The sequence below is a fragment of the Mustelus asterias genome, chromosome 16 (genome assembly GCF_964213995.1).
Source record: "Mustelus asterias chromosome 16, sMusAst1.hap1.1, whole genome shotgun sequence".
In the NCBI taxonomy this organism is placed as follows: Eukaryota; Metazoa; Chordata; class Chondrichthyes; order Carcharhiniformes; family Triakidae; genus Mustelus; species Mustelus asterias.
This window is the reverse complement of record NC_135816.1, coordinates 73,198,282-73,223,391: the sequence shown is the minus strand read 5'-3', so window position 1 is coordinate 73,223,391 and position 25,110 is coordinate 73,198,282. Positions and strand designations below refer to the sequence as shown.

The window sequence follows — 25,110 nt, the reverse complement described above, 5'->3', positions numbered from 1 at the left end:
ATGCCAGTTTAATACTTAAACATGTTCCAGGTTTGTGCTTGTTTAATGATGAAATGATACACTTCTATGATTGTTTAAACCTCCAATAGCTATACATATCAAGACTATGAGATGGAAAAGAGAAGAGGAAGGCAGGTTATCATTTAAACACACAATATGTGGCACTTGATTCCACATGGAAGTGTGACAATACCGTGATCCATAATACGTAATGAAAAGCTTGCGCATATGCTCAAAGGTCCAACTTGTACCATTTGCTGTACCAGTGATTTGAGTCTAGAGGATTGAACTCTTTGAAAATGATGATGAAGGGATTCTTTTATTACTGACTTATCGTGAAAACAGCAGTATTTTTAAGTTGCTGACAGCTATTTATTGCTGGATAACGTCCCTGGTACTGTATCTGCGACTCTGTGTGCATAGTGAACAATCCGTTCATTTTCATTAGCTCTGGCAAGGCATGGTTTAATCATAGTTTTCGTTGGCAGTACTTAAAATTTCACATTGCTGCCTATTTTTTCTGTCAAGCCATCAAAACTTTTCTAAAACTTTTATTTTTTGTGAATTTGGCTATTGTATTGTTAAAAACTGTTAGGGGCTTAACAGGTACGTTGTAATGACTGATAGTAGAAATTTATTTATATAGAAGTATTTATGCAGTGTTGAGTACCATTTATTAGTCTAGAAAAGTGGCTACTAACATTTCACCACCATCGTGGAACTGTCATTTAGAGCTTATTTTTATGCAAAATGAGCTTTTAAACTTTGAAAGAGTATAATCTAGGTCTCAAATGTTTGCCTCACAAATATTGACATAATTTGCTTAATTGCAATTCCACAGCCTGTAATTTACCATATTATGTGTGTGTTGTATTTTCTAATTGCATAATGACCAATTTATTGGTGGACGACAGTTCCTATGTATTTTGAACTGCCTCTTTACAATTAACTATTTACACCCTCATACTGGAGAGCACCAAGGTTGCTGCACTGCAATTAACAAAATGTGGTTAATTTGGGCTTTTGTCTTGGAGGCCCAGAATAACTTGTAATGGCTTTGTGGATTTGTTCCAAGTGTAATTAAAGCTGGAAAGTAAAACTGTCAGCTTATATCCCTTTTGGTGCTTATTCTTGATAACTGCAACATTTTACCTTTTTAGCTGTGCTGCATCCACAGCTGGATAAAACTCCAAATTAGTAATTGCATCATAGTTTCCCGACATGTACACATTTCACACTCAAATGAGTGAACCAACAGGACGTTTATTCAGATCAATTGCCATTGTGGCTGTCAGGAATAAGTGTCATCTGCATGCTGCTGAAAAACCACATTGCAGCATTTACATTTTAGTCGAAACCCTTATGTTCTTAGTGTTGGCTGCAAATATGCCAGAGGCTGACTTGTGTCAGCTTGTGAATATGTCATTGCTTCTTCTGCGCATTGTGTTGTTGATATCCTCAACAACATTGACAAATGTGGGAGTGGTGAACGGGAGCAAAATAATGATCGGCATGTCCAGAAGCCTTTTAAAAATGGTTTTGAGATGCATGAATTTGATTGCAGTTTTGGAGGAAGCTGCTAAAAATTCCTTTTGGTCTAAAAAATGTTAAAAATAATGGGTTGCCTATTTAAAAAGAAGATAATATGATTTTTTTTGTATTGGAGGCTTGTAACTCTCCCTGAAATGGTGGTGGAAGCAGAATATTTGAATATTTTTAAGGCAGAGGTAGATAGATTCTTGGTAAGCAAGGGGTGATAGGTCATGGTGGGTGCGCAGAATGCAGATTTGAGGTTATGAGATCAGTCATGATCTTATTAAATGGCAGAACAGAGTTGAGGAGTCAAATGGCCTACTGCCCCGTGTCCATATGTTTGTATAGTTGCTCATTACTGCACATGCATGACTATTAGTGCCCCCAGGTATTTATCACAAATGGCAACCTTTAGAGTTGCATTGAACTTTTAATACTGTGGAGACTGAAGATAAAATTCCAACTGATAGTCGAAACACAGGCCCATTTTCTTAACATTACCATGGCAACGTTTCCCTCCCCAATGTGATGTGTGCAAATTTTGTCTCTTCCCACATTAGTCACCTCAGAATATTATTATAGCTGTCTTTTCCATCATCGACTTCCCTGCTCTCAAACTCTCGCTCCACCTTTAACATTGTGAAAGTGCTGGTAACAATGGTCATTTTCCCCTCGAGTTGGGACACTAAATATTAGTAGTGTATTGAATCAAGGACATCGGGGGTAATGATGATGTGGAGATGCCGGCATTGGACTGGGGTAAACACAGTCAGAAGTCTCACAACACCAGGTTAAAGTCCAACAGGTTTATTTGGTAGCAAAAGCCACTAGCTTTCGGAGCGCTGTTCCTTCATCAGGTGAGTGGGAATTCTGTTCACAAACGGGGCATATAAAGACACAAACTCAATTTACAAAATAATGGTTGGAATGCGAGTCTTTACAGGTAATCAAGTCTTAAAGGTACAGACAATGTGAGTGGAGAGAGCATTAAGCACAGGTTAAAGAGATGTGTATTGTCTCCAGACAGGACAGTTAGTGAGATTTTGCAAGCCCAGGCAAGTCGTGGGGGTTACAGATAGTGTGACATGAACCCAAGATCCCGGTTGAGGCCGTACTCGTGTGTGCGGAACTTGGCTATCAGTCTCTGCTCAGCGACCCTGCGTTGTCGTGTGTCGTGAAGGCCGCCTTGGAGAATGCTTACCCGAAGGTCAGAGGCTGAATGCCTGTGACCGCTGAAGTGCTCCCCAACAGGAAGAGAACAGTCTTGCCTGGTGATTGTTGAGCGGTGTTCATTCATCCGTTGTCGTAGTGTCTGCAGCTCTCCCCAATGTACCATGCCTCGGGTCGTCCTTTCCTGCAGCGTATCAGGTAGACAACGTTGGCCGAGTTGCAAGTGTATGTACCGTGTACCTGGTGGATGGTGTTCTCACATGAGATGATGGCATCCATGTCGATGATCTGGCACGTCTTGCAGAGGTTGCTGTGGCAGGGTTGTGTGGTGTCGTGGTCACTGTTCTCCTGAAGGCTGGGTAGTTTGCTGCGGACAATGGTCTGTTTAAGATTGTGCGGTTGTTTGAAGGCAAGAAGTGGGGGTGTGGGGATGGCCTTGGCGAGATGTTCATCTTCGTCAATGACATGTTGAAGGCTCCGGAGGAGATGTCGTAGCTTCTCCGCTCCGGGGAAGTACTGGACGACGAAGGGTACTCTGTCCGCCGTGTCCCGTGTTTGTCTTCTGAGGAGGTTGGTGCGGTTTTTCGCTGTGGCGCGTCGGAACTATCGATCAATGAGTCGAGTGCCATATCCTGTTCTTCTGAGGGCATCCTTCAGCGTTTGGAGGTGTCCGTTGCGATCCTCATCTGAGCAGATCCTGTGTATACGGAGGGCTTGTCCATAGGGGATGGCTTCTTTAACATGATTAGGGTGGAAGCTGGAGAAGTGGAGCATCGTGAGGTTACCCGTGGGCTTGCTGTACAGTGAAGTCGACTCATCGATCGACAGTTCCGATGCACCACAGCGAAAAACCGCACCGATCTCAGAAGACAAACACGGGATACGGCAGACAGGGTACCCTTCGTCGTCCAGTACTTCCCTGGAGTGGAGAAGCTACAACATCTTCTCCGGAGCCTTCAACGTGTCATTTGATGAAGACGAACATCTCGCCAAGATCATCCCCATACCCCTTCTTCTTGCCTTCAAACAACCGCACAATCTCAAACAGACCATTGTCTGCAGCAAACTACCCAGCCTTCAGGAAAATAGTGACCACAACACCACACAACCCTGCCACAGCAACCTCTGCAAGACGTGCCAGATCATCGACACGGATGCCATCATCTCACGTGAGAACGCCATCCACCAGGTACACGGTACATACTCTTGCAACTCGGCCAACATTGTCTACCTGATACACTGCAGGAAAGGATGTCCCGAGGCATGGTACATTGGGGAGGCCATGCAGACGCTACGACAACAGATGAATGAACACCGCTCGACAATTGCCAGGCAAGAGTGTTCTCTTCCTGTTGGGGAACACTTCAGCGGTCACGGGCATTCGGCCTCTGATCTTCAGGTAAGCGTTCTCCAAGGCGGTCTTCGCAACACATGACAGCGCAGAGTCACTGAGCAGAGACTGATAGCCAAGTTCTGCACACATGAGTACGGCCTCAACCGGGATCTTGGGTTCATGTCACACTATCTGTAACCCCCATGACTTGCCTGGGCTTGCAAAATCTCACTAACTGTCCTGGCTGGAGACAATACACATCTCTTTAACCTGTGGTTAACCCTCTCTCCACTCACATTGTCTGTATCTTTAAGACTTGATTACCTGTAAAGACTCACATTCCAACCATTATTTTGTAAATTGAGTTTGTGTCTTTATATGCCCTGTTTGTGAACAGAACTCCCACTTACCTGACGAAGGAGCAGCGCTCCGAAAGCTAGTGGCTTGTGCTACCAAATAAACCTGTTGGACTTTAACCTGGTGTTGTGAGACATCGGGGATAAGGCAGGTTAGGGCAACCTCACTCAAGGCAGGTGTTGGAGGAGGCTAGTGTGGTCAACTGTGAGAAAGGTTAGAAACAGGTTGACAAGTATGAGGAAGGATGATGCATTTGAATTTCACAGGATGTGGCTTGTGACTTTAATTATGACTTTCATTCTGTGGCAGGAATGGAAACTAGATTGGGGAGGTTCAAACATGAACTTCAGCAAAGATTGATTTGGGAGATGACAGCATGGTCAAGGAATTCTGATAGGAAAGAGAGATTGAGATAACTAGGTAGTTTGCGTGGACTGGATTTTTTTGAGGATGCCATAATGATGACAAATCTGAACGGGAGGGGAGCAGTACCTGTGAAGAGGCAATTTCTGCCATTATTGGCTAGCATGGGGATCTGGTAGGTAATTTGGTCAACAATTAATTTGGATAGGATTGAGGGTGCATGAAGTGGGTACCATGGATAAGGGCATGAGTGGTGATGAGAGAGCAATAAGGGAAATGTATAACATAATGTTGGAACTGAGGAGAATCTGGGGAAAAGTTTGGCTTTGTGGGCTAGTGAAAGGTAATATGCAGCAGTTGGATAGGTGGTGTTAATCTTTGTGTCAATGAAATCCACCATGAAGTGATTGGGGTACCCTAAAGCTTAGTTGAGAACTCAAACTCAGTGCTGTGTGGTCAAATTGGCCTATTAGCAGAGAATGCCAAGTCGGATGCGAACAGCATCTGGCATGCCTAAAAGTGAGGAGCAAACCTGGTGCAGCTATAATACAGGTGCAGGACTAAATGCATGCTAAAGAGTGGAAAAACATTCTATAGACTGATCATAGTGGTCTCACCTGGTCAGATCAAAGCTCTGTCGTTACTGCATCAAGCTGTGAATGCTGGTGGGCAGTTAAGGAACTAACCAAAGGAGGAACCTCCACAAATATCCTGATCCTCAACGTTAGGGGAGTCCAGCAAGTCAATGCAAAAGGCAAGGCTGAAGCATTTGCAACCATCTTCATCCAGAACTGCTGAGTAGATGAACTATCCCGGCCTCCTTCTGAGATCCTGGCATCACAGGTATCAGTCTTCAGTCAATGCAATTCACTTCATGTGATATCAAGAAATGACTTTGGTGGCACAGTGGTTTGCACTGCTGCCTGACAGCGCCAGGGACCTGGGTTCAATTCTGGCCTCAGGTGACTCTGCACATTCTCCCTTTGTCGACATGGGATTCCTCCGGGTGCTCCGGTTTCCTCCCATATTCTAGAGATGTGTGGGTTAGGTTGATTGGCCATGTTAAATTGCCCCTTAGTGTCACGGGGATTAGCAAGGTAAATTTGTGGGGTTGCAGGGATCGGTAGTGGGTGGGATTGTTATCAGTGCAGCATCGATGGGCCAAATGGCCTCCTTTTGCACTGTGGGGATTCTATAATCTCTCATTCACTAAGGCCAGTTTGTTTTTGCCTGAAGGCAATGGATACTACAATGACAGTGGGCCCTACCAGTGAACAGTGGAATGGAAGACTTGTGCTCTGGAACTAGCCGCACCTTAGCCAAGCTGTTTGAGTACAGCTGCAAAACTGACATCTACCTGGCGACATAGAAAATTGCTCAGGCATGTCTGTCCACAAAAAGCAGGGCAAACCCAAACCAGCCAATTACAGCTCATCATTCTACTCTCGATCATCGATGAAGTGTTGAGAGGTGTTGTTGACAGGCCTATCAAATGACACATGGGCAGTCTCTGACTAAGTCCCTTTAAAAGACTAAGATGAGGAGGAATTTCTTCAGTGAGGGTGGTTTCAATGCTTACTGCACACCACTGATTTTTCAAAGAAAAAACTGATTTCGTTTGTTTCCACTATTCTATTAAACCTTTGGCTGCAAATGATTGGCTTTGGAACATAACATGAAGAATGATTTTTCACTGTGTGCAGCTCATATAACATTTTGTTATTTACAGAGGAACAGGTCATAAATCGGTTTACAAATCAGCCACAACTACGTGATCACTCTACATATTGTCATGTGAGTGTACCTTTAAGAAAGTTTTTTTAAAATCATGCAGCTTTCAGCTTCGGTCATGTCATTGGGGAGCTGAGCTGTGGAAGTCAGGTGATAGGGTTTTCGGTTTCGTTTGTGGCAGTCCGATGATAGGGTTTTTTTCCTTTGGGCTTTTAGTTTTGTTTTGGGCAGTGTGTTTTTTTTGGAAGCAGTTTAGCAGCAAGCTAAGAAGCAGTCTCTCCTTGTTTTTTTCTCTTTATTTGGTTCTGCCTTAAAAAAGCTGTGTTTTGCGAATCAGATTCGAGTACAACCTCTTCTGAGTTTCTTCACAAGGGATTTTCAGCATTCAACCCAGGAGGCGGGATTCCTGTAACAAGTGAGCATTAGCGTTTTGTATACTGGATGTTGGCTTTGGTTGGAACACAAGAGACATTTCCTTAAGAGTTATACATTATTGTGGTTGTTGTGTTTCTTGTTTGTAATTGTTCAAAATTCTTGCTAAGTGTCTTACTATACATGTCAACAATATTCTTAATTAAACTTTGTTTTTGATAAAAGCACCTCTTGGGTCAATTGAATCACACCTGAAGTGAAACCTCTCATGCACATCCTACCCAAGTTCAGCGTAAAACGTTACAGGGTAGGCAAGCTTCATATAACACCTTGAAGTATCCAACCTGACTTGTAACAATATCTTAAGTAATGCAGCCATTTATGCTGTGCTTTTGTCGTCTTTGCTAACTTAGAATAGAACATTATGAGACTGGATGTGGAAATATTCTAGTTTTAACTTAGTTTGACTAATGATTTTCCTAGATCAATTTTGTTGGTTTCCTTCATAATATTAAAAGTTCAGATTGATGCTAGTGAGCAATTCAAATGACCATTTTCACGTTTATCATAAACAGTGAAAGGAGGCACAGATGAGAAACAACTTAACATGGATTGAGTATTATCTCCGTGGTGTGAAGGTGACTGAACTTCAATTTTGGAACCCTGTCCTGTAATAGATTGCAGTAGACCTGTGACATGAGGAATGTTTTATTTTCAGCTTCTCCTGATAGATTTTGTTCTCCACTTGGAAATAGGTTTAAATCTAAGGGCACAAGAAAAGCAGATATTTGGTTACTCTTTGAAAAATGAAATATCATTCTCATTTTCTTTTTATTTGATTTGATTTATTATTGTCACATGTATTAACATAGTGAAAAGTATTGTTTCTTACACTCTATACAGACAAAGCATGCCATTCATAGAGAAAGAAACGAGAGAGTGCAGAATGTAGTGTTACAGTCATAGCTAGGGTATAGAGAAAGATCAACGTAATGTAAGGTAAGTCCATTCAAACGTCTGACAGCAGCAGGGAAAAAGCTGTTCTTGCGTCGGTTGGTACGTGACCTCAGACTTTTGTATCTTTTTCCCGACGGGAGAAGGTGGAAGAGAGAATGTCTGGGGTGCGTGAGGTCATTAATTATGCTGGCTGCTTTGCCGAGGCAGCGGGAAGTGTGGACAGAGTCAATGGATGGGAGGCTGGTTTGCGTGATGGTTTGGGCTACATTCACAACCTTTTGTAGTTCCTTGCAGTCTTGGGCAGAACAGGAGCCATACCAAGCTGTGATACAACCAGAAAGAATGCTTTCTATGCTGCATCTGTAAAAGGTGGTGAGAGTCGTAGCTGACATGCCATATTTCCTTAGTCTTCTGAGAAAATAGAGGCATTGGTGGGCTTTCTTAACTGTAGTGTCGGCATGGGGAGACCAGGGCAGGTTGCTGGTGATCTGGACACCTAAAAACCTGAAGCTCTCAACCCTTTCTACTTAGTCCCCATTGATGTAGACAGGGACATTTTCTCCTTTACGCTTCCTGAAGTTGATGACTATTGTTGGCATTGAGGGAGGGATTATTGTTGCCGCACCAGTTCACCGGATTCTCTATCGCAATCCTATACTCTGACTCATCATTGTTTGAGATCCGACCCACTACGTTGGCGTCATCAGCAAACTTGAAAATCGAATTGGAGGGGAATTCGGCCACACAGTCATAGGTGTATAAGGTGTATGGTAGGGGCTGAGAACACAGCCTTGTGGGGCACAGGTGTTGAGGATGATCGTGGAGGAGGTGTTGTTGCTTATCCTTACTGATTGTGATCTGTGAGTTAGGAAGTTCAGGATCCAGTTGCAGAGGGAGGTGCCAAGGCCCAGGCCACGGAATTTGGAGATAGGTTTCGTGGGAATAATGGTGTTGAAGGCTGAGCTGTAGTCAATAAATAGGAGTCCGACATGGGTGTCCTTGTTGTCCAGATGTTCCAGGGTTGAGTGGGCCAGGGAGATGGCATCTGCTGCGGCGGTAGGCAAACTGTAATGGATCCAGGTAATCCGGGAGGCTGGAATGGATTCGTGCCATGACTCGCCTTTCGAAGCACTTCATAATGATGGATGTCAGAGCCATCGGCCGATAGTCATTAAGGCACGTTGCTTGGTTTTTCTTAGGTACCGGGATGATGGTCGTCGTCTTGAAGCAGATAGGGACCTCAGATTGTTGTAAAGAAAGGTTGAAGATGTCTGTGAATACCTCCACCACCTGATCCACGCAGGATCTGAGTGCTTGTCTGGGTACCCCATCCGGGCCAGTCACTTTCTGTGGGTTCACCTTCGAGAAAGCTGCCCTGACGTCTGCAATGGTGACCCCAGATACAGGTTCATCCAGGACTTCCTGGGTGGAGGGCATGCTCTCACTGACCTCTCGCTCAAAACGGGCGTAGAATGCATTGAGCTCATCAGGGAGGGGTGCATTGGAGCTGGCGATTTTACATGCTTCATCTTGTAGCCTGTTATGTCTTGCAGACCTTACTGTAGTCGGCAGAGGTCAGTGTGGCTAGCCTGAGATCCTAGCTTGGTCTGGTACTGTCTTTTGGCATCTTTGATGGGTCTCCTTAGATTTTTGTATAGGTCAGTGTCGCCTGGCTTGAACGCCTCAGACCTGGACTTTAGCCAGCAGTGGATATCCCTGTTCATCCATGTTTTCTGGTTGGGGAACACACGGATTTGCTTCTTTGGCACACCTTTGTGTTCTTTGGTTGTGAAACCTTCTTTGGTTCATCAATGATCTTGAGTTATATTGCCATTGATCTTTTATTTGTGGAATTCTGACACTTGTCAGTCATTTCAAACTACTGCTGTATACCTCAGTTGTAATCAATTTTAGTGCTTTCTCAAGATCAGCATTTTCCTTTTGCCCACAAAAACCATAGTAGCTTCCAGAGACTAATTGTACAGAAGGTTTCTGATAAATGAAAAAATAACTTTCATAATGTGTGATCACAGTCTATATTTAACAACAGAACAACTTGAACTTCATGTCTGAAATTTTGAACCTGCAGTCAGAGGCAGATTGTGGGCCTTCACCCTTTTGTCCTTATGAAGCATCAAACACTGTTATGTTCATAGGCTTGTGATAGTCTTTTCAGTTCTGGTCATTTGATACCAAAACAAAGATCAGCCTTCTAAGAATTGCAGTGCTTTGGTGATCCATCACAAGCTCACAATAATGAGGTTTGATTTGATGGGTGTATCTATTTAATCAATAAGGGAATGGAAGGTTATGGGGATAAGGCGGGAAAGTGGAATTGAGGATTATCATATCATAGAAACCATAGAAACCCTACAGTGCAGAAGGAGGCCATTTGGCCCATCGAGTCTGCACCAACCACAATCCCACCCAGGCCCTACCCCCACATACTTACCCGCTAATCCCTCTAACCTACGCATCTCAGGACTCCAAGGGGCAATTTTTAATCTGGCCAATCAACCTAACCCGCACATCTTTGGACTGTGGGAGGAAACCGGAGCACCCGGAGGAAACCCACGCAGACACGAGGAGAATGTGCAAACTCCACACAGACAGTGAGCCAAACCAGGAATTGAACCCAGGTCCCTGGAGCTGTGAAGCAGCAGTGCTAACCACTGTGCCGCCCAGATTAGTCATGATCCTGTTGAATGGCGCAGCAGACTCAATGGGCTGAATAGCCTATGTCTGCTGCTAAGTCTTATGGTCTTATTTCAATACCATTCACCTGAGCTCCAGCTAAGGCTGTACATTATCTGAAGATTTCCACATGTGCAACAGTCAGAATTCCAGGTCTGTTTCCAACCCCATTTTTGGCCTCTTCTTACCACCTATCGGCACGGTAGCACAGTGGTTAGCACTGCTGCTTCACAGCTCCAGGGACCTGGGTTCGATTCCCGGCTTGGGTCACTGTCTGTGTGGAGTTTGCATATTCTCCTCGTGTCTGCGTGGGTTTCCTCCGGGTGCTCCGGTTTCCTCCCACAGTCCAAAGATGTGCAGGTTAGGTTGATTGGCCAGATTAAAAATTGCCCCTTGGAGTCCTGAGATGCGTAGGTTAGAGGGATTAGCGGGTAAATATGTGGGGGTAGGGCCTGTGTGGGATTGTGGTTGGTGCAGACTCGATGGGCCAAATGGCGCCTCTCTGTGCTGTAGGGTTTCTAAGTTTCTATCGAACCTATTCTCAGATGTTGACATGGTCTCTCTATTTCATCACTAACTTCAGTCACACCTTACACAGCTTCATGCCTTAGTTTTTAAACAAAGTTGCCCTCTCTCTGAAATTTAAGACTCAAATCCCTTTTTCTGCGCCCCGAAGGCCAGATTGTTTTTGCCTGCTTTGTTGCATTCCTTCACAATTTTAAACAATTGTCAAATCAAAGAACAAAGAAAATTACAGCACAGGGACACAGGCCCTTCAGCCCTCCAAGCCTGCACTGACCATGCTGCCCGACTGAACTAAAACCCCCTACCCTTCCGGGAACCATATCCCTCTATTCCTATCCTATTCATGTATTTGTCAAGACGCCCCTTCACTTGAAAATTGTTCATATGTATATTTCTTCCTACAAAGATTTTACAAGATATAGATACATTCAATTACATCTTGACTTTTAAATTCTATACCACTTAGCATAGAATCCTGTATTCGATTAACTATTTTCTGATGTTGTCTACTTATGTTGTTTTTATGGTCCTGTAAACATGATTCCCCCACCCAAATCGCGCTACCCTTCTACATCCTTTAAAGGATAATGTCTTTATAATCAATACATACTGTGCTTCTTAATACTTGCTGTGGTTGAATTTCCTCAACCACTGTTCTGTTAATTCCACCATTTTGCCATTACCCGTTTGCAGCTTCTATTGGTCTTTAGAATTATTTGTATTGTCTGCTATGTTAGTATTACTTGCCAACAACCTGGATACGACTCCCACTTGCTCTTTATCCAAATCATTCCAGTATAGAAAGAACAGAACACTGTGGGACCTCATTATCCACTTAGAACATAATGTCTAACTTCAGGGCAGGTCGTCATACTGGTTCTGAGTTGTGCAAGCATGGGCTGGCTGAGTATGGTCAGTACTCCATGTACTGCTGTCTAAAATTAGATGTAATTACGTGATTGGACAACACTTGTTGAACTATCCCAAATATGCTAAGAATTACGCTGTCTGTTTTAAGATGATCATTTGGGCTCACAACGTAGAGTCATAGAATCCCTGCAGAAGGAGGCCATTCAACCCATTGCATCTTCACTGACCACAATCCCACCCAGGCCCTATCTTCATAACTCCATGCATTTACCCTGCTAACCCCCCTGACATTAAGGGGCAATTTATCATGGCCAATCCACCTAATCTTCACATCTTTGGACTATGGGAGGAAACCCACGCAGACATGGGGAGAACGTGCAAACTCCACACAAGCAGTGACCCGAGTCCGGAATTGAACCCGGGTCCCTGGCGCTGTGAGGCAGCAATGCTAACCACTGTGCCACTGAGATATTATGGGGTTAAATGTCGCATGCTGCTGTGAGTTGAATTCGGAATGACAAGCTTAAAACATTTATGATTAATGAGATTACCTATTAACAATTCTCTTTCTTTCAACATAACCATATTATGACCTTAGATGTAGTTAACCTGACTCGAACAAAGGGTGTCTTGTGATCAGCTACATTGTATCAAACAGCATGTGATTATGAGAATTGTAAAAATACATAAAGGGGGACTGTCCCATTTTTCAGCGCGCCTTTGCTACCTGACTCCCAGCACTGAGTGGAGGTTACGTAGCAAAGGCTTGCCAGCTTGCATATGTAAGAAAAATAAAGAACTTTCGAATCGGACAGCGGTTGGTGTTTTGCCTTTTAAATCAAGGACGGAAGAGTCTCGAAAACAAACATAACACCATTGTGCCGCCCCAGTGTTTCCCTTACACTTGCAAGAAGCCACATATATTGATGTGCAGAGACCTATCTTCTACAGGCAAAAGGAACAGGTCCAGGTATTGTGTTTTTCTGAATTAAGCAAAAAGCAGAGGAGACAGTAGCTCTCTAGTGGTTTCTCCATGGCAGTGTCGTGATCAATTAGAGTAGACCGACCAACCAGTTAGCACACACTTCACATGCAGCATAAATTGTTACCTCCTTTGAAATTTGGCACTCTTGCAACTGTCCTGATGGATGCAGTTTGAAAAGCTTCAATACCATGTCTCTTTTCTCAGCAATGCTAAAGTTCTGCATCACCAAGAAACAAAAAATATTTTTGATCAGAAATTGCCATCTAAGTACATGTCATTATGATCATTTGAAAGCAGACCTCTCCAGTGTAAGTGGAGAGAGACGCTATGACAATGGATGAATGAACACCGCTCGACAATCACCAGGCAAGAGTGTTCTCTTCCTGTTGGGGAACACTTCAGCGGTCATGGGCATTCAGCCTCTGATCTTCAGGTAAGCGTCCTCCAAGGCGGTCTTCACGACACACGACAATGCAGAGTCGCTGAGCAGAGACTGATAGCCAAGTTCCGCACACATGAGGACGGCCTCAACCGGGATCTTGGGTTCCTGTCACACTATCTGTAACCCCCATGACTTGCCTGGGCTTTCAAAATCTCACTAACTGTCCTGGCTGGAGACAATACACAATACAACCTGTGGTTAGCCCTCTCTCCACTCACATTGTCTGTACTTTTAAGACTTGATTACCTGTAAAAATTCACATTCCAACCATTACTTTGTAAATTGAGTTTGTGTCTTTATGTACCCTGTTCGTGAACAGAACTCCCACATACCTGACGAAGGAGCAGCGCTCCGAAAGCTCCTGGCTTGTGCCACCAAATAAACCTGTTGGACTTTAACCTGGTGTTGTGAAACTTCTTACTGTGTTTACCCCAGTCCAACGCTGGCATCTCCACATCCTGTGTAATGAGATAGGAATAATTAATGATCTTGCACTTCGGGATCCTCTCGGAAGAAGCGATCACAGTATGGTTGAATTTAAAATACAGATGGAGCGTGAGAAGGTAAAATCCAATACCAGCGTCTTGTACTTAAATAAAGGAGAGGCTGCAAAGGGATGAGGGAGGCGTTGGATAAGGTTGACTGGGAGCAAAAACTTTATGGTGGGACAATTGAGGAACAGTGGAGGACTTTCAAAGCAATCTTTCAGTGTTCAGCAAACCTGTATACCAGTGATAAGGAAGGACTGTAGAAAAAGAGATAATCAGCCATGGATATCTTAAGGAAATAAACGAGGGTATCAAATTGAAAGACAATGCATAAAAAGTGGCAAAGATTAGTGGGAACCTAGAGGATTGGGAAATCTTTAACGGTCAACAGAAAGCCATGAAAAAAGCTATAAAGAAAAGTAAGATGGATTATGAGAGTAAACTAGCTCAGAATATGAAAACAGATAGCAAAAATTTCTACAAATATATAAAACGAAAAAGAGTGGCGAAAGTAAACATTGGTCCTTTTGAGGATGAGAAAGGGGATGTAATAACTGGAAATGAGAAAATGGCTGAGGCATTGAACGGGTATTTTGTGTCGGTCTTCACAGTGGAAGACACAAATAACATGCCAAAAATTGATGACAAGACGGCTATGGCAGATGAGGACCTAGAAACTATCATTATCACTAAAGAGGTAGTGTTGGGCAAGTTAATGGGGCTCAAGGTAAACAAGTCTGGTCCTGATGGAATGCATCCCAGGGTATTAAAAGAGACGGCGGGAGAAACAACACGTGCACTAGTGGTAATTTACCAAAATTCGCTGGACTCTGGGTTGGTTCCCGCAGATTGGAAAACAGCAAATGTGACGCCACTGTTTAAAAAAAGTAGACAAAAGGTGGTAACTATAGGCCGGTTAGCTTAACTTCTGTAGTAGGGAAAATGCTTGAATCTATCATCAAGAAAGAAATAGCGAGACATCTGGATATAAGTTGTCCCATTGGTAAGAAGCAGCATGGGTTCATGAAAGGAAGGTCATGTTTGACTAATTTGGTAGAATTCTTTGAAACATTACATGTACAATGGACAATGGGGAACCTGTGGATGTAGTGTATCTGGATTTCCAGAAGGCATTTGACAAGGTGCCGCATCAAAGGCTGCGACATAAGATAAAGGTGCACGGTGTTACGAGTAATGTATTAGCATGGATAGAGGATTGGTTATCTAACAGAAAGCAAAGACTGGGGGTAAATGGGTGTTTTTCTGGTTGGCGATCAGTGACTAGTGGTGTGCCTCAGGGATCAGTGTTGGACCGCAATTGTTTACAATTTACATAGATGATTTGAGTTGGGGACCAAGTGTAGTGTGTCAAAATTCGTAGATGACATTAAGATGAGTGGCAGAGCACAGTGTGCAGAGGATGCTGAAAGTCTGCAAAGGGATATAGATAGTCTAAGTGAGTGGCAGATGGAGTACAATGTTGGTAAATATGAGGTCATCCATTTTGGTAGGAATAACAGCAAAATGGACTATTATTTAAAAGGTATAGAATTGCAGCATGCTGCTGTGCAGAGGGACCTGGGTGTCCTTGTGCAAGAATCACAAGGAGTTGGTTTGCAGGTGCAGCAGGTAATTAAGAAGGCAAATGGAATTTTGTCCTTCATTGCTAGAGGAATGGAGTTTAAAAACAGCGAGGTTATGTTGCAGCTGTATAAGGTGCTGGTGAGGCCACACCTGGAGTACTGTGTACAGTTTTGGTCTCCTTACTTGAGAAAGGATATACTGGCACTGGAGGGGGTGCAGAGGAGATTCACTAGCTTGATTCCGGAGTTGAGAGGGTTGGCTTATGAGGAGAGACTGTGTAGACTGGGGCTGTACTCATTGGAATTCAGAAGAAAGAGGGGAGATCTTATAGAAACATGTAAGATAATGAAGGGAATAGATAAGATAGAAGCAGGGAAGTTGTTTCCACTGACAGGTGAAACTAGAACTAGGGGGCATGGCCTCCAAATACGGGGAAACAGATTTAGGACTGAGTTGAGGAGGATTGTGAATCTGCGGAATTCCCTGTTCAGTGAAGCAGTTGAGGCTACCTCATTGAAAGTTTATAAGGCAAGGATAGATAAATTTTTGAACAAGAAAAAAATTAAGGGTTATGGTGAGCGGGCGGGTAAGTGGAGCTGAGTCCATGAAAAGATCAGCCATGATCTTATTGAATGGCGGAGTAGGCTCGAGGGCCAGATGGCCTACTCCTGCTCCTAGTTCTTATGTTCTTATGATAATCCCGACTTTATTACCCCAATCTCCAGAAAACCAGTGGCACTCTTTTTTATGGATCTTATGACCTATCTTCCCATTGATTGTGCCGCCTCTGATTGTGCTGAGGGAATTCCTGTGCACTTGTTGCAATGTAATGCTATCCAGGGTTGCCCCTCTCCTGCATATAAACTATGTCTATTCTAAGCACCAAAAAACAGCATGCAAAAGTAATATCACCCTCCCAGGGTTAAGTTAATGAAGTAGAAGAACCTACTGTTAGAATTCATCATTCTAATCTGTTCCATCTCTTTCCACTTCATAAGCTTCATAAGAGTTTGAATTTTACAATACCTAGAATTATAGACACATATCTAACTATGGTTTAGTACTTGCATATTCCAACAGGATTCAGCAGGATTGATGAACATAGTCTTTTGTATATCAATATTGCTCTTGCTTTGATCAGCAGCACACAAAATTGTGTTAGGTGATCATTTGCTTCCATTTTGTACTTTAGTGAGAGGAGGAACAGAAAGAGTTAAAAAAAAAATTAAAACGTGCTCTCGGTGAGGATTGCAGTAATTTCTTTAATGAAGAATGTAAAAGTTGAAGACAGCATACAGAATTTAATTTTTGGTTTATTTTAAGTTAAAACCAGACAAAAATTACTCAATTCAGTTTTCTTGGCTTACGTTCTCTATGTTGGCCAGTCTTCAGAACTTGATTTGATTCTTTAGTGACCTCAGTAATTTATAGATTCATGGTGATATAATCACGGGTATTAGAGCTGCATTAGTCCATTTGAAAGAACTCCTTGTGAGATTCATGGTACCAGAGTAAGTCAGTCACTGATATCTATATACTGAGGGGGAGTTAGAAATGGAATGTCCTCAGTATTGATAAATAAAATATTCCATGAGCAAAATGGACCCTAATCTTTTCAGAAAACATTACTTAAAAAATACAAATTCACATTAATATAAAAGGGCAAACTTCGTATCTTGGGCATAACTCAATTTATGGGAGTCTGAGACCTGCCACCAAAGGCTTCGTCATTTTCTATTCTAAGTCTGTTGGTACACTACAAATGGAGCAGCATCTTTACCATTTGGATATCTAATTCAGAGTCTCCATTGCTACACCTGGCATTAAAAGTGCCCTTTTATCAACCTGTGTTTTATGCAATCAGGGTGAAAGAACCCTTATCTGAGGGTTAGTTGGATTATACTTAGTTGGATTCCATGTGCTTGATATCCCCTAAATCAGTGGTTCTCAAGCTTGGTCGACCGCAGACCTCCCATTCGGGAAGAAAACTCCATGGATCAACTCCCTGTCTGACCCCACCTGCTTTCACTTGCCACCAAAAAAACTCATCAGAATTATTGGGAATTTATAAATATTTCACTGCTTTTTCCCCAAAGGATCTAATAAACTTATATGCATTCGTTTTTTAATTAAATATCATGAGTAAATTAATTCATGCCAGAAGCAAAAGTATAGACATATAAACAATGTTACAAGAGATCACACTTACCTGAAACATTCGAATGTTCCAATGTGTTCTAAAATCATCTGTCTTCTGAGGAATTAATAATTTTACATCTCTCTTAATCAAAATCAACGGTAATGTAAGCCTTACTGATAACACAGCATTGTTATTAATTGCACTTATGACAATTCTGTGCTGTGTACATTGGAACCCGTCTGGTTGTGTGACATGGGCAACTTGGGGGACAGAGTTCTAGCCCATTCTCTCGTCTCAGCTGCACAATGGTGCGTTAGTGACTTGCATTTTGCACCAGCAAGTGGAACAAACCTAGGGAAGACTTGGCAACATCAGGCCCTAACAAAGACATTTTCAGAAAGTAGGATTGCAATTGCTTTGAGACTTCCAAAGCCTAGTCTGATGTTATTTGGTGCTCAGGTGCTGTAAACAATAGATACTATTTGGCTGATAATTCAAATTTTGCATTTTCTTTTTACAATTTCTTGCCTTGTCATGAACTTGAGGCCTATGAGTAAGTTTTAAAAAAATTTAATGTTTGAAGTTTTCCTTCCATTTGTAGTGGAGGATTTCCAAAAGTCAGAATTTTTGTGTTTATTACTTAATTTCAACTTGCCAAATTAGTGACCTGTTGAATGCACATTGACCAAGATCCACTTGGATAGGTTCACCCATGCCTTCAGAGAGACTTCTGTTGATAAAGTTGTAAATTGCACTTTCAATTCCAATACAATTTTATTAAATCCATAAACTTTGATTATTGAGTAAGTGACTTGCAGGCTTCAGAACCAAGCCATGTAGACCAGATGGTTCCAGGTTCAGTCCCTGACTGATAATGAATTGGTTGCTTATTCCAGGAGCAATAGGTGCTACAGATTTGAAAGGAAAATCAGCCATGATGAGTATTCTTCTAAATTATTAACGGTTTTGGAAATTGTACCTGTTCAGTTGAGCAATGAAAGGTTCAGGCTCTCCAATGATGCCCAATGTGTGATTGAATATTTGACAATGTGCCGAGGCTCGTACACAATGAGCACTTGAGCAAGGTGCAAGGGGGCCAGATAGGCTTTCAAGGACTAGTGATTTGGCAGGTCATAGAGTTTCAGGAGGGAGATATTGTTGGAGGAAATGTTTGAATAGGATGATTGTTTCAGATCATATTATGAAGAAGACAGAGCTGCACTGTGCGTCAAAATATAACATATTTGTATTTTTATCAATTTTAGGTCATGCATTATGAATGTAACTGAACTTGTTAGCAAGTTGAAAAAAAATTGCTGAAAAAGAGTAATGTTATTGAAGCTTTTTGGCTTGAAGTTATCAAGGCGGATGCAAGAATGCCAAATTTCAAAATCTAATGTAAGATGTGATTCTATGATTGGACTGCACCTGCTGTACAATCTGGAGTGTGTTACACTGGTAACAAATTTAAGACCATTAGTCCACCTCGTAATGTGGTTCACTTAAGCTTGCTGGAAGCTACATATATTCATGTGCAAGGTCTTAACCTCTGCAGGCAAAAGGAACATGTCCGGACATTGCATCTTTTTTGAATAAGCAAAAGCATGGGGAAAATAGCATCTTGGTTCATATGCCATGGCAACGTCTTGACCAATTAGAGCCAACATGCCAACCATTCAGCACCTCTTTTCTTGAGCAGCATAAATCATCAGTGTCTTTGAAATTTGACATTCTTGCCTGATGAGTGCAAGATGAAAAACTTCAACAGCATGTCTCTCTTTTTCAGCAATATTCAAGCTCTGTGCCACCAAGCGACTCTAAAAAGACTGCATAGAAGAATTATATCTTGTGTGTGTGGGAGAAGTGAGACAACTATTTTTTAGAGCATAGTTTTAGAGTGTTAACCTGCCTCCTTTTGTCTTGCTTGAAAACAGATCTGTGTTGCCCAGCAAACAGTTCAGATTGTTTTATTGATAATTTAGGAAAGTTTGCCACTTTGCAAGTAAGATTGAAGCTAATTGTTTATTACAGTCATTAAAGATAGTGTTATACCAAGCTTCAATTTCATTAGATTTTATTTTGGACCTGTCCTAGTAAACACCCGTACTGACAGGGACAGTGACGTAGCCTAACCATAGAAATTGAGAGAGTGTTGTGGGTGGGTGCTTCAATGAAGACTTTGATGTCCTTAAATCTGGAATTACTGCTTGAATCTTCAATATTGATGACACTCGATGTTGTGCAGTTCATTTTTAGATGTTTGAGAACATGTAGGCACAATACAGAAGGCTAAATATACACTTTGTCTTTGTTTCAACATGTTCCAGGAAATTGTGCAATTTATTGAACTACTTGTGTTTCATGATTTCTGTTTACACTGTGATGGGGGGAACCTTATTATAGAATGGGTACAGCACAGAAGGAAATTTTATCTGGCGCTTGCCTGCCCATTCCACAAATGTGTCTGTCATTTTGAAAGTTCTACATCATCCTCTTCACAGTTTGCAATATTTCCAAGTTTTGTGTTGTCAACAATGTTGAAACTGTGCCCTGTACACTAAAGTCTAGGTTTTCAATATATATCAGGGATAGAGGCTGTCCTAACACTGACACCTTGGAAATTATTATAAACCATCCTCTTGTTTGAAAACAACTGAGCACAACTGGCATGTTTCCTGTCACTCAGCTGATGTCACATCTATATTGCTGTTGTCCCTTTCATTTTATGAGCTCTAAGTTTGCTTGCAAATCCGTGTGACGTTACTTCAAAGTAATATGTGTTGAAAATGCTATATTGAGCTAAATTTGCTCTTGAGGAGTCTTAGAGACATGTACTTGGTTTCAGATGGGACAGATGAACCAGAATCCTGGAGACATTGACACTAATTGTTGTTGCAACAATCTTGCTCAACAATCTTGCTCATTTGAACTCCTCAGGGTCCATTGTCAGTTCAGACTGGAGAATTCTGCTTTGTTTTGAAGTAATGGGTGGGAGATCAATTTTAACTTAAAGTTGACATTGGGACTTATTATTTTTAACAAAGGCTTTAGGGAACTGAAATCGGTTGCAATAGCATCTGTGAGAGCATTTGGTGAGATGAAAAGATTTGAAATATTGGGCTATCAATTAGTGACGTAAGACATGGGGAAGTATGATGCATTACATATTTTGTATTATCATGAGGAACAAATTGTGTTAATTGAACAAAGTGTCTTTAATTGCAATCATTTTGTACGTTGACTGAGAATAAAACCTTGCAATAAAACAGCGTAACTGTTTGGACCAAGGCTCACCTCGTCTTGTGTTAACTTAATCTATCTTTGGAGATATTGAAGAAATAAACCTACGAAAGATATATGAATTTTCTTGTGTCAAGGGTGGGCTTGGCACATCACTGGGTTATGCTATCATTAGTAGATAGTGAGCACTATGTGTTAGCTTCCAAACAGTAAGACGCTTGGGTCTCTTAAAGAAACCTTATAATTGTATTGTTGTGATTGAATCTATTTCTTTTTTTGTTGTCTTTCAGGTTATATAATAAGCCTTGTTCTCCTCACTCTGCCTCGACAACACTTGGTCCAGCTATATCTGTATGTTTTGACAGCGCTACTTTTGTACGCTGGGCACCAAATTTCAAGGTAAGGCTCATTGAAGTGTTCAGTTCTGACATTGATGTAAAAGCCGCTTTTTTTGTGCAAACATTAAAATACAAAGAGTTAGATGTTAGACAATTACCTGTTGCCTCTGGAACCCTGTTTAAATCCTGGTTTGTTTAGATTGGATAATGTTTTTCTTTGTTGACCATTATTCTTAACTGAGTGTGGATAATCTGAATTACAGAACAAATTTGCCCCTTATGACTATGAAATGACAAATAATTGTCAGTCTGTCTCAGATTGGGAGTGGTAAACAGAAAATTTGTCATTCAGGGTATTGGTGTGCAATGGGGTGCTGTTTTTCTGAGATTGGAGCTGAAATATGTTGGGTTATGTGGAGTAAGAAGTCTCACAACACCAGGTTAAAGTCCAACAGGTTTATTTGGTAGCAAATACCATAAGCTTTCAGAGCACAGCTCCTTCGTCAGATGGAGTGGATATCTGTTCTCCAACAGTGCACAGACACAGAAATCAAGTTACAGAATACTCCAAGTGGAGAGGATCTTGGAGTATTCCGGCTCCAAGTGGAGAGGATCTCCAAGAAGATCGCGCATATCGACACAGACATCAAGTTTCTACAAACATGCAAGAAAGCAGACTAGTGTTCTGTAACTTGATTTCTGTGTCTGTGCACTGTTGGAGAACAGATATCCACTCCATCTGACGAAGGAGCTGTGCTCCGAAAGCTTATGGTATTTGCTACCAAATAAACCTGTTGGACTTTAACCTGGTGTTGTGAGACTTCTTACTGTGCTTACCCCAGTCCAACGCCGGCATCTCAACATCAGGGTTATGTGGAGACAGCTTTGCTCTGCAACTAATCACACTTCACCTCTATGTAATGTTATCACTGGGTTATCAAAATAAAAACTGCTCCCCAGTATTCTGTCATCTTGAGAACAAGATGATGAAAGTTTAAGGAGAGGGTAGAAGTGCAGGTTAATGGAGCTGAGGGCTCAGGCGAGGTTAGTAAAGTTTTCAGACCATGTAATAGAGCACAGAGTATAGAAGGTGGCAGGAATCTAACCTTAGGCAGAGCAAAAAAGATGACAAGTATGAGAAGGGAGGTGGTCAATGCAAGACTACGGGTGTTGTATCTAAATGAGCTTGTTGCGCACATTGGAATTGGCTGGTACGATGGTGTGGGCATCACAGAGACGTGGCTGCAAAGGGATCAGGACTGGGATCTAAATAGCGAAGGATATGTGTCCTATTGGAAGGACTGACAGATGGGCAAAGGGGGCGGGGTTGCATTGTTCGTTAGGAATGAAGTTAAATCGATAGCAAGAAGTGATATAGGATCAGAAGGCATAGAATCTCTGTGGGTAGAGTTGAGGAATCGCAAAAGTAAAAAGACCCCGATGGGAGTTATGTACAGGCCCCCTCGCAGTAGTCAGGATGTGGGGCAGAAAATAAATCAGGAGATAGAAAAGGCATATATAAAAAAAGGCAATATTACAATAATCATGGGGGACTTCAATATGCAGGTGGACTGGGAAAATCAGGTAGGTAGTGGATCCCAAGAAAAGGAATTTGTGGAATGTCTAAGAGATGTTTTTTTGGAGCAGCTTATGACAGAGCCTACTAGGGATTTGGTGATGTGTAATGAGGCAGACTTGATTAGGGAACTAAGGTGAAAGAACCCTTAGGAAGCAGTGACCACAATATGATAGAATTTACCCTGCAGTTTGAGAGGGAGAAGCTGGAATCAGATGTAACGGTATTACAATTAAATAAAGGTAACTACAAAGACATGAGGGAGGAGCTGGCCAGAGTTGATTGGAAAGGGAGCCTAGCAGGGATTCAGTGGAACAGCAATGGCAGGAGTTATTCAGGAGGCACAACAGAAATTCATCCCAAGGAGGAGGAAACATGCGAAGGGAGGACGAGGCTGATGAGGGAAGTCAAGGACAGCATAAAAGCAAAAGAAAAAGCATACAAAGTGGCAAGGATTAGTGGGAAGCCAGAGGATTGGGAAGCCTTTAAAAGCGAGCAGAGGACAACTAAAAAAGCAATAAGGGGGGAGAAGATGAAATATGAGTGTAAGCTAGCTAGTAATATAAAAGAGAGGAAGAGTTTTTTTTCAATATATACAAGGTAAGGGAGAGACAAAAATAGCCATTTAGATTTCCAGAAAGCCTTTGACAAGGTGCCGTATAGGAGACTGTTGAATAAGTTAAGAGCCCATAGTGTTAAGGGTAAGATCCTGGCATAGATAGAGGATTGGCTGACTGGCAGAAGACAGAAAGTGAGGATAAAGCGGTCTTTTTCAGGATGGCAGCCGGTGACTAGTGGTGTGCCTCGGGTCAGTGCTGGGACCACAACTTTTCACAATATACATTAACGATTTGGAGGAAGGAACTGAAGGCACTGTTGCTAAGTTTGCAGATGATGCAAAGATATGTAAAGGGACAGGTAGTATTCAGGAAGTAGAGGGGCTGCAGAAGGACTTGGACAGGTTAGGAGAGTGGGCAAAGAACTGACAGATGGAAAACAATGTGGAAAAGTGAGATTATGCACTTTGGAAGGAGGAGTGGAGGCATAGACTATTTTCTAAATGGGAAAATGCTTAGGAAATCAGAAATATAAAGGGACTTGGGCCTCATTGTTCAAGATTCTCTTAAGGTTAACGCAGGTTCAGTCGGCAGTTAGGAAGGCTAATGCAGTGTTAGCATTCATGTCGAGAAGACAAGAGCAGGGATGTACTTCTGAGGCTGTATAAGGCTCAAGTCAGACCCCATTTGGAGTATTGTGAGCAGTTTTGGGCCCCATATCTCAGGAAGGATGTGCTGGCCTTGGAAAGGGTCCAGAGGAGGTTCACATGATCCCTGGAATGAAGAGCTTGTCGTATGAGCAGCGGTTGAGGACTCTGGGTCTGGACTCGCTGGAGTTTAGAAGGATGAGGGGGGGATTTTATTGAAACTTACAGGATACTGCAAGGCCTGGATAGAGTGGACATGGAGAGGATGTTTCCACTAGTAGGAAAAACTAGAATCGGAGGGCACAACCTCAGGCTAAAGGGATGATTATTTAAAACAGATGAGGAGGAATTTCTTCAGCCAGAGAGTGTTGAATCTGTGGAACTCTTTGCCGCAGAAGGCTGTGGAGGCCAGGTCATTGAGTGTCTTTAAGACAGAGATAGGTTCTTGATTAATAAGGGGATCAGGGGTTATGGGGAAAAGGCAGGAGAATGGGGCTGAGAAAAATATCAGCCATGATTGAATGGCGGAGCAGACTCGATGGGCCAACTGGCCTAATTCTGCTCCAATGTCTTATGGCCTTATGAAAAAAATGTAAAAATACCAACTTTTGAAAGCTAAGCTAAAGCTTAGCTTTTGAAACTTAGCAATATTACTTTTATCCATTAAAGGGCCCATAGCTTCCTCGTGTGGCTTGTCTCTGCATTTCAGGTACATTGCGAATGCTCAAAGCACTCAAAGAATGATGTATGATCAGTATTGCTTCTGTTCCATTTTTTGTGTGTGCCATTGCTGAATTTTTATCTGCACATGAGTTTCTCATTGTGCTTTTTTTTCTCAATTGTTTTTGAGTTTCTGCATTTTTGTTGTATTTCTTTTTCGGTGTTACCGCTTTTTTTTCTCCTCCCATCACTATTTCATTGTAGATACAGTTGAAGGAAAACTGGCAGATAACCAAAAAGTGTTTTCAAATTAGCCTCACCATACTACAGGTGTCCAAAGATGGACTCTAAATCCATCCAGCTGAAGCTAGTTTGTCGGGGAAATAGGAAGATTTAATAGAAACTGCTCCTTTCTCTGAACAGTTTTTAATGGCAAATGTAATCCTTATAGGACATTGGTGCATAGCGTACGCCTACTGCAATTTTCTCATTAAACATCATTTTCAACAGGTTAAAAATTGGAACATTATTGAGGCTGTGTTTGCACA

The 25,110-nt window shown here is 42.2% G+C and overlaps 1 protein-coding gene across 1 annotated transcript in view; it reads left to right on the top strand.

The window, feature by feature from the left end:
- rnf145a (ring finger protein 145a) overlaps window positions 1-25,110 on the top strand; it is a 119,214-nt gene that overhangs the window by 34,721 nt on the left and 59,383 nt on the right. Inside the window, exon 2 of the mRNA XM_078231275.1 lies at window positions 21,075-21,183. Within this exon, the coding sequence (XP_078087401.1) occupies window positions 21,075-21,183 (109 nt within the window). The remainder of the gene's footprint in view (window positions 1-21,074; window positions 21,184-25,110) is intronic.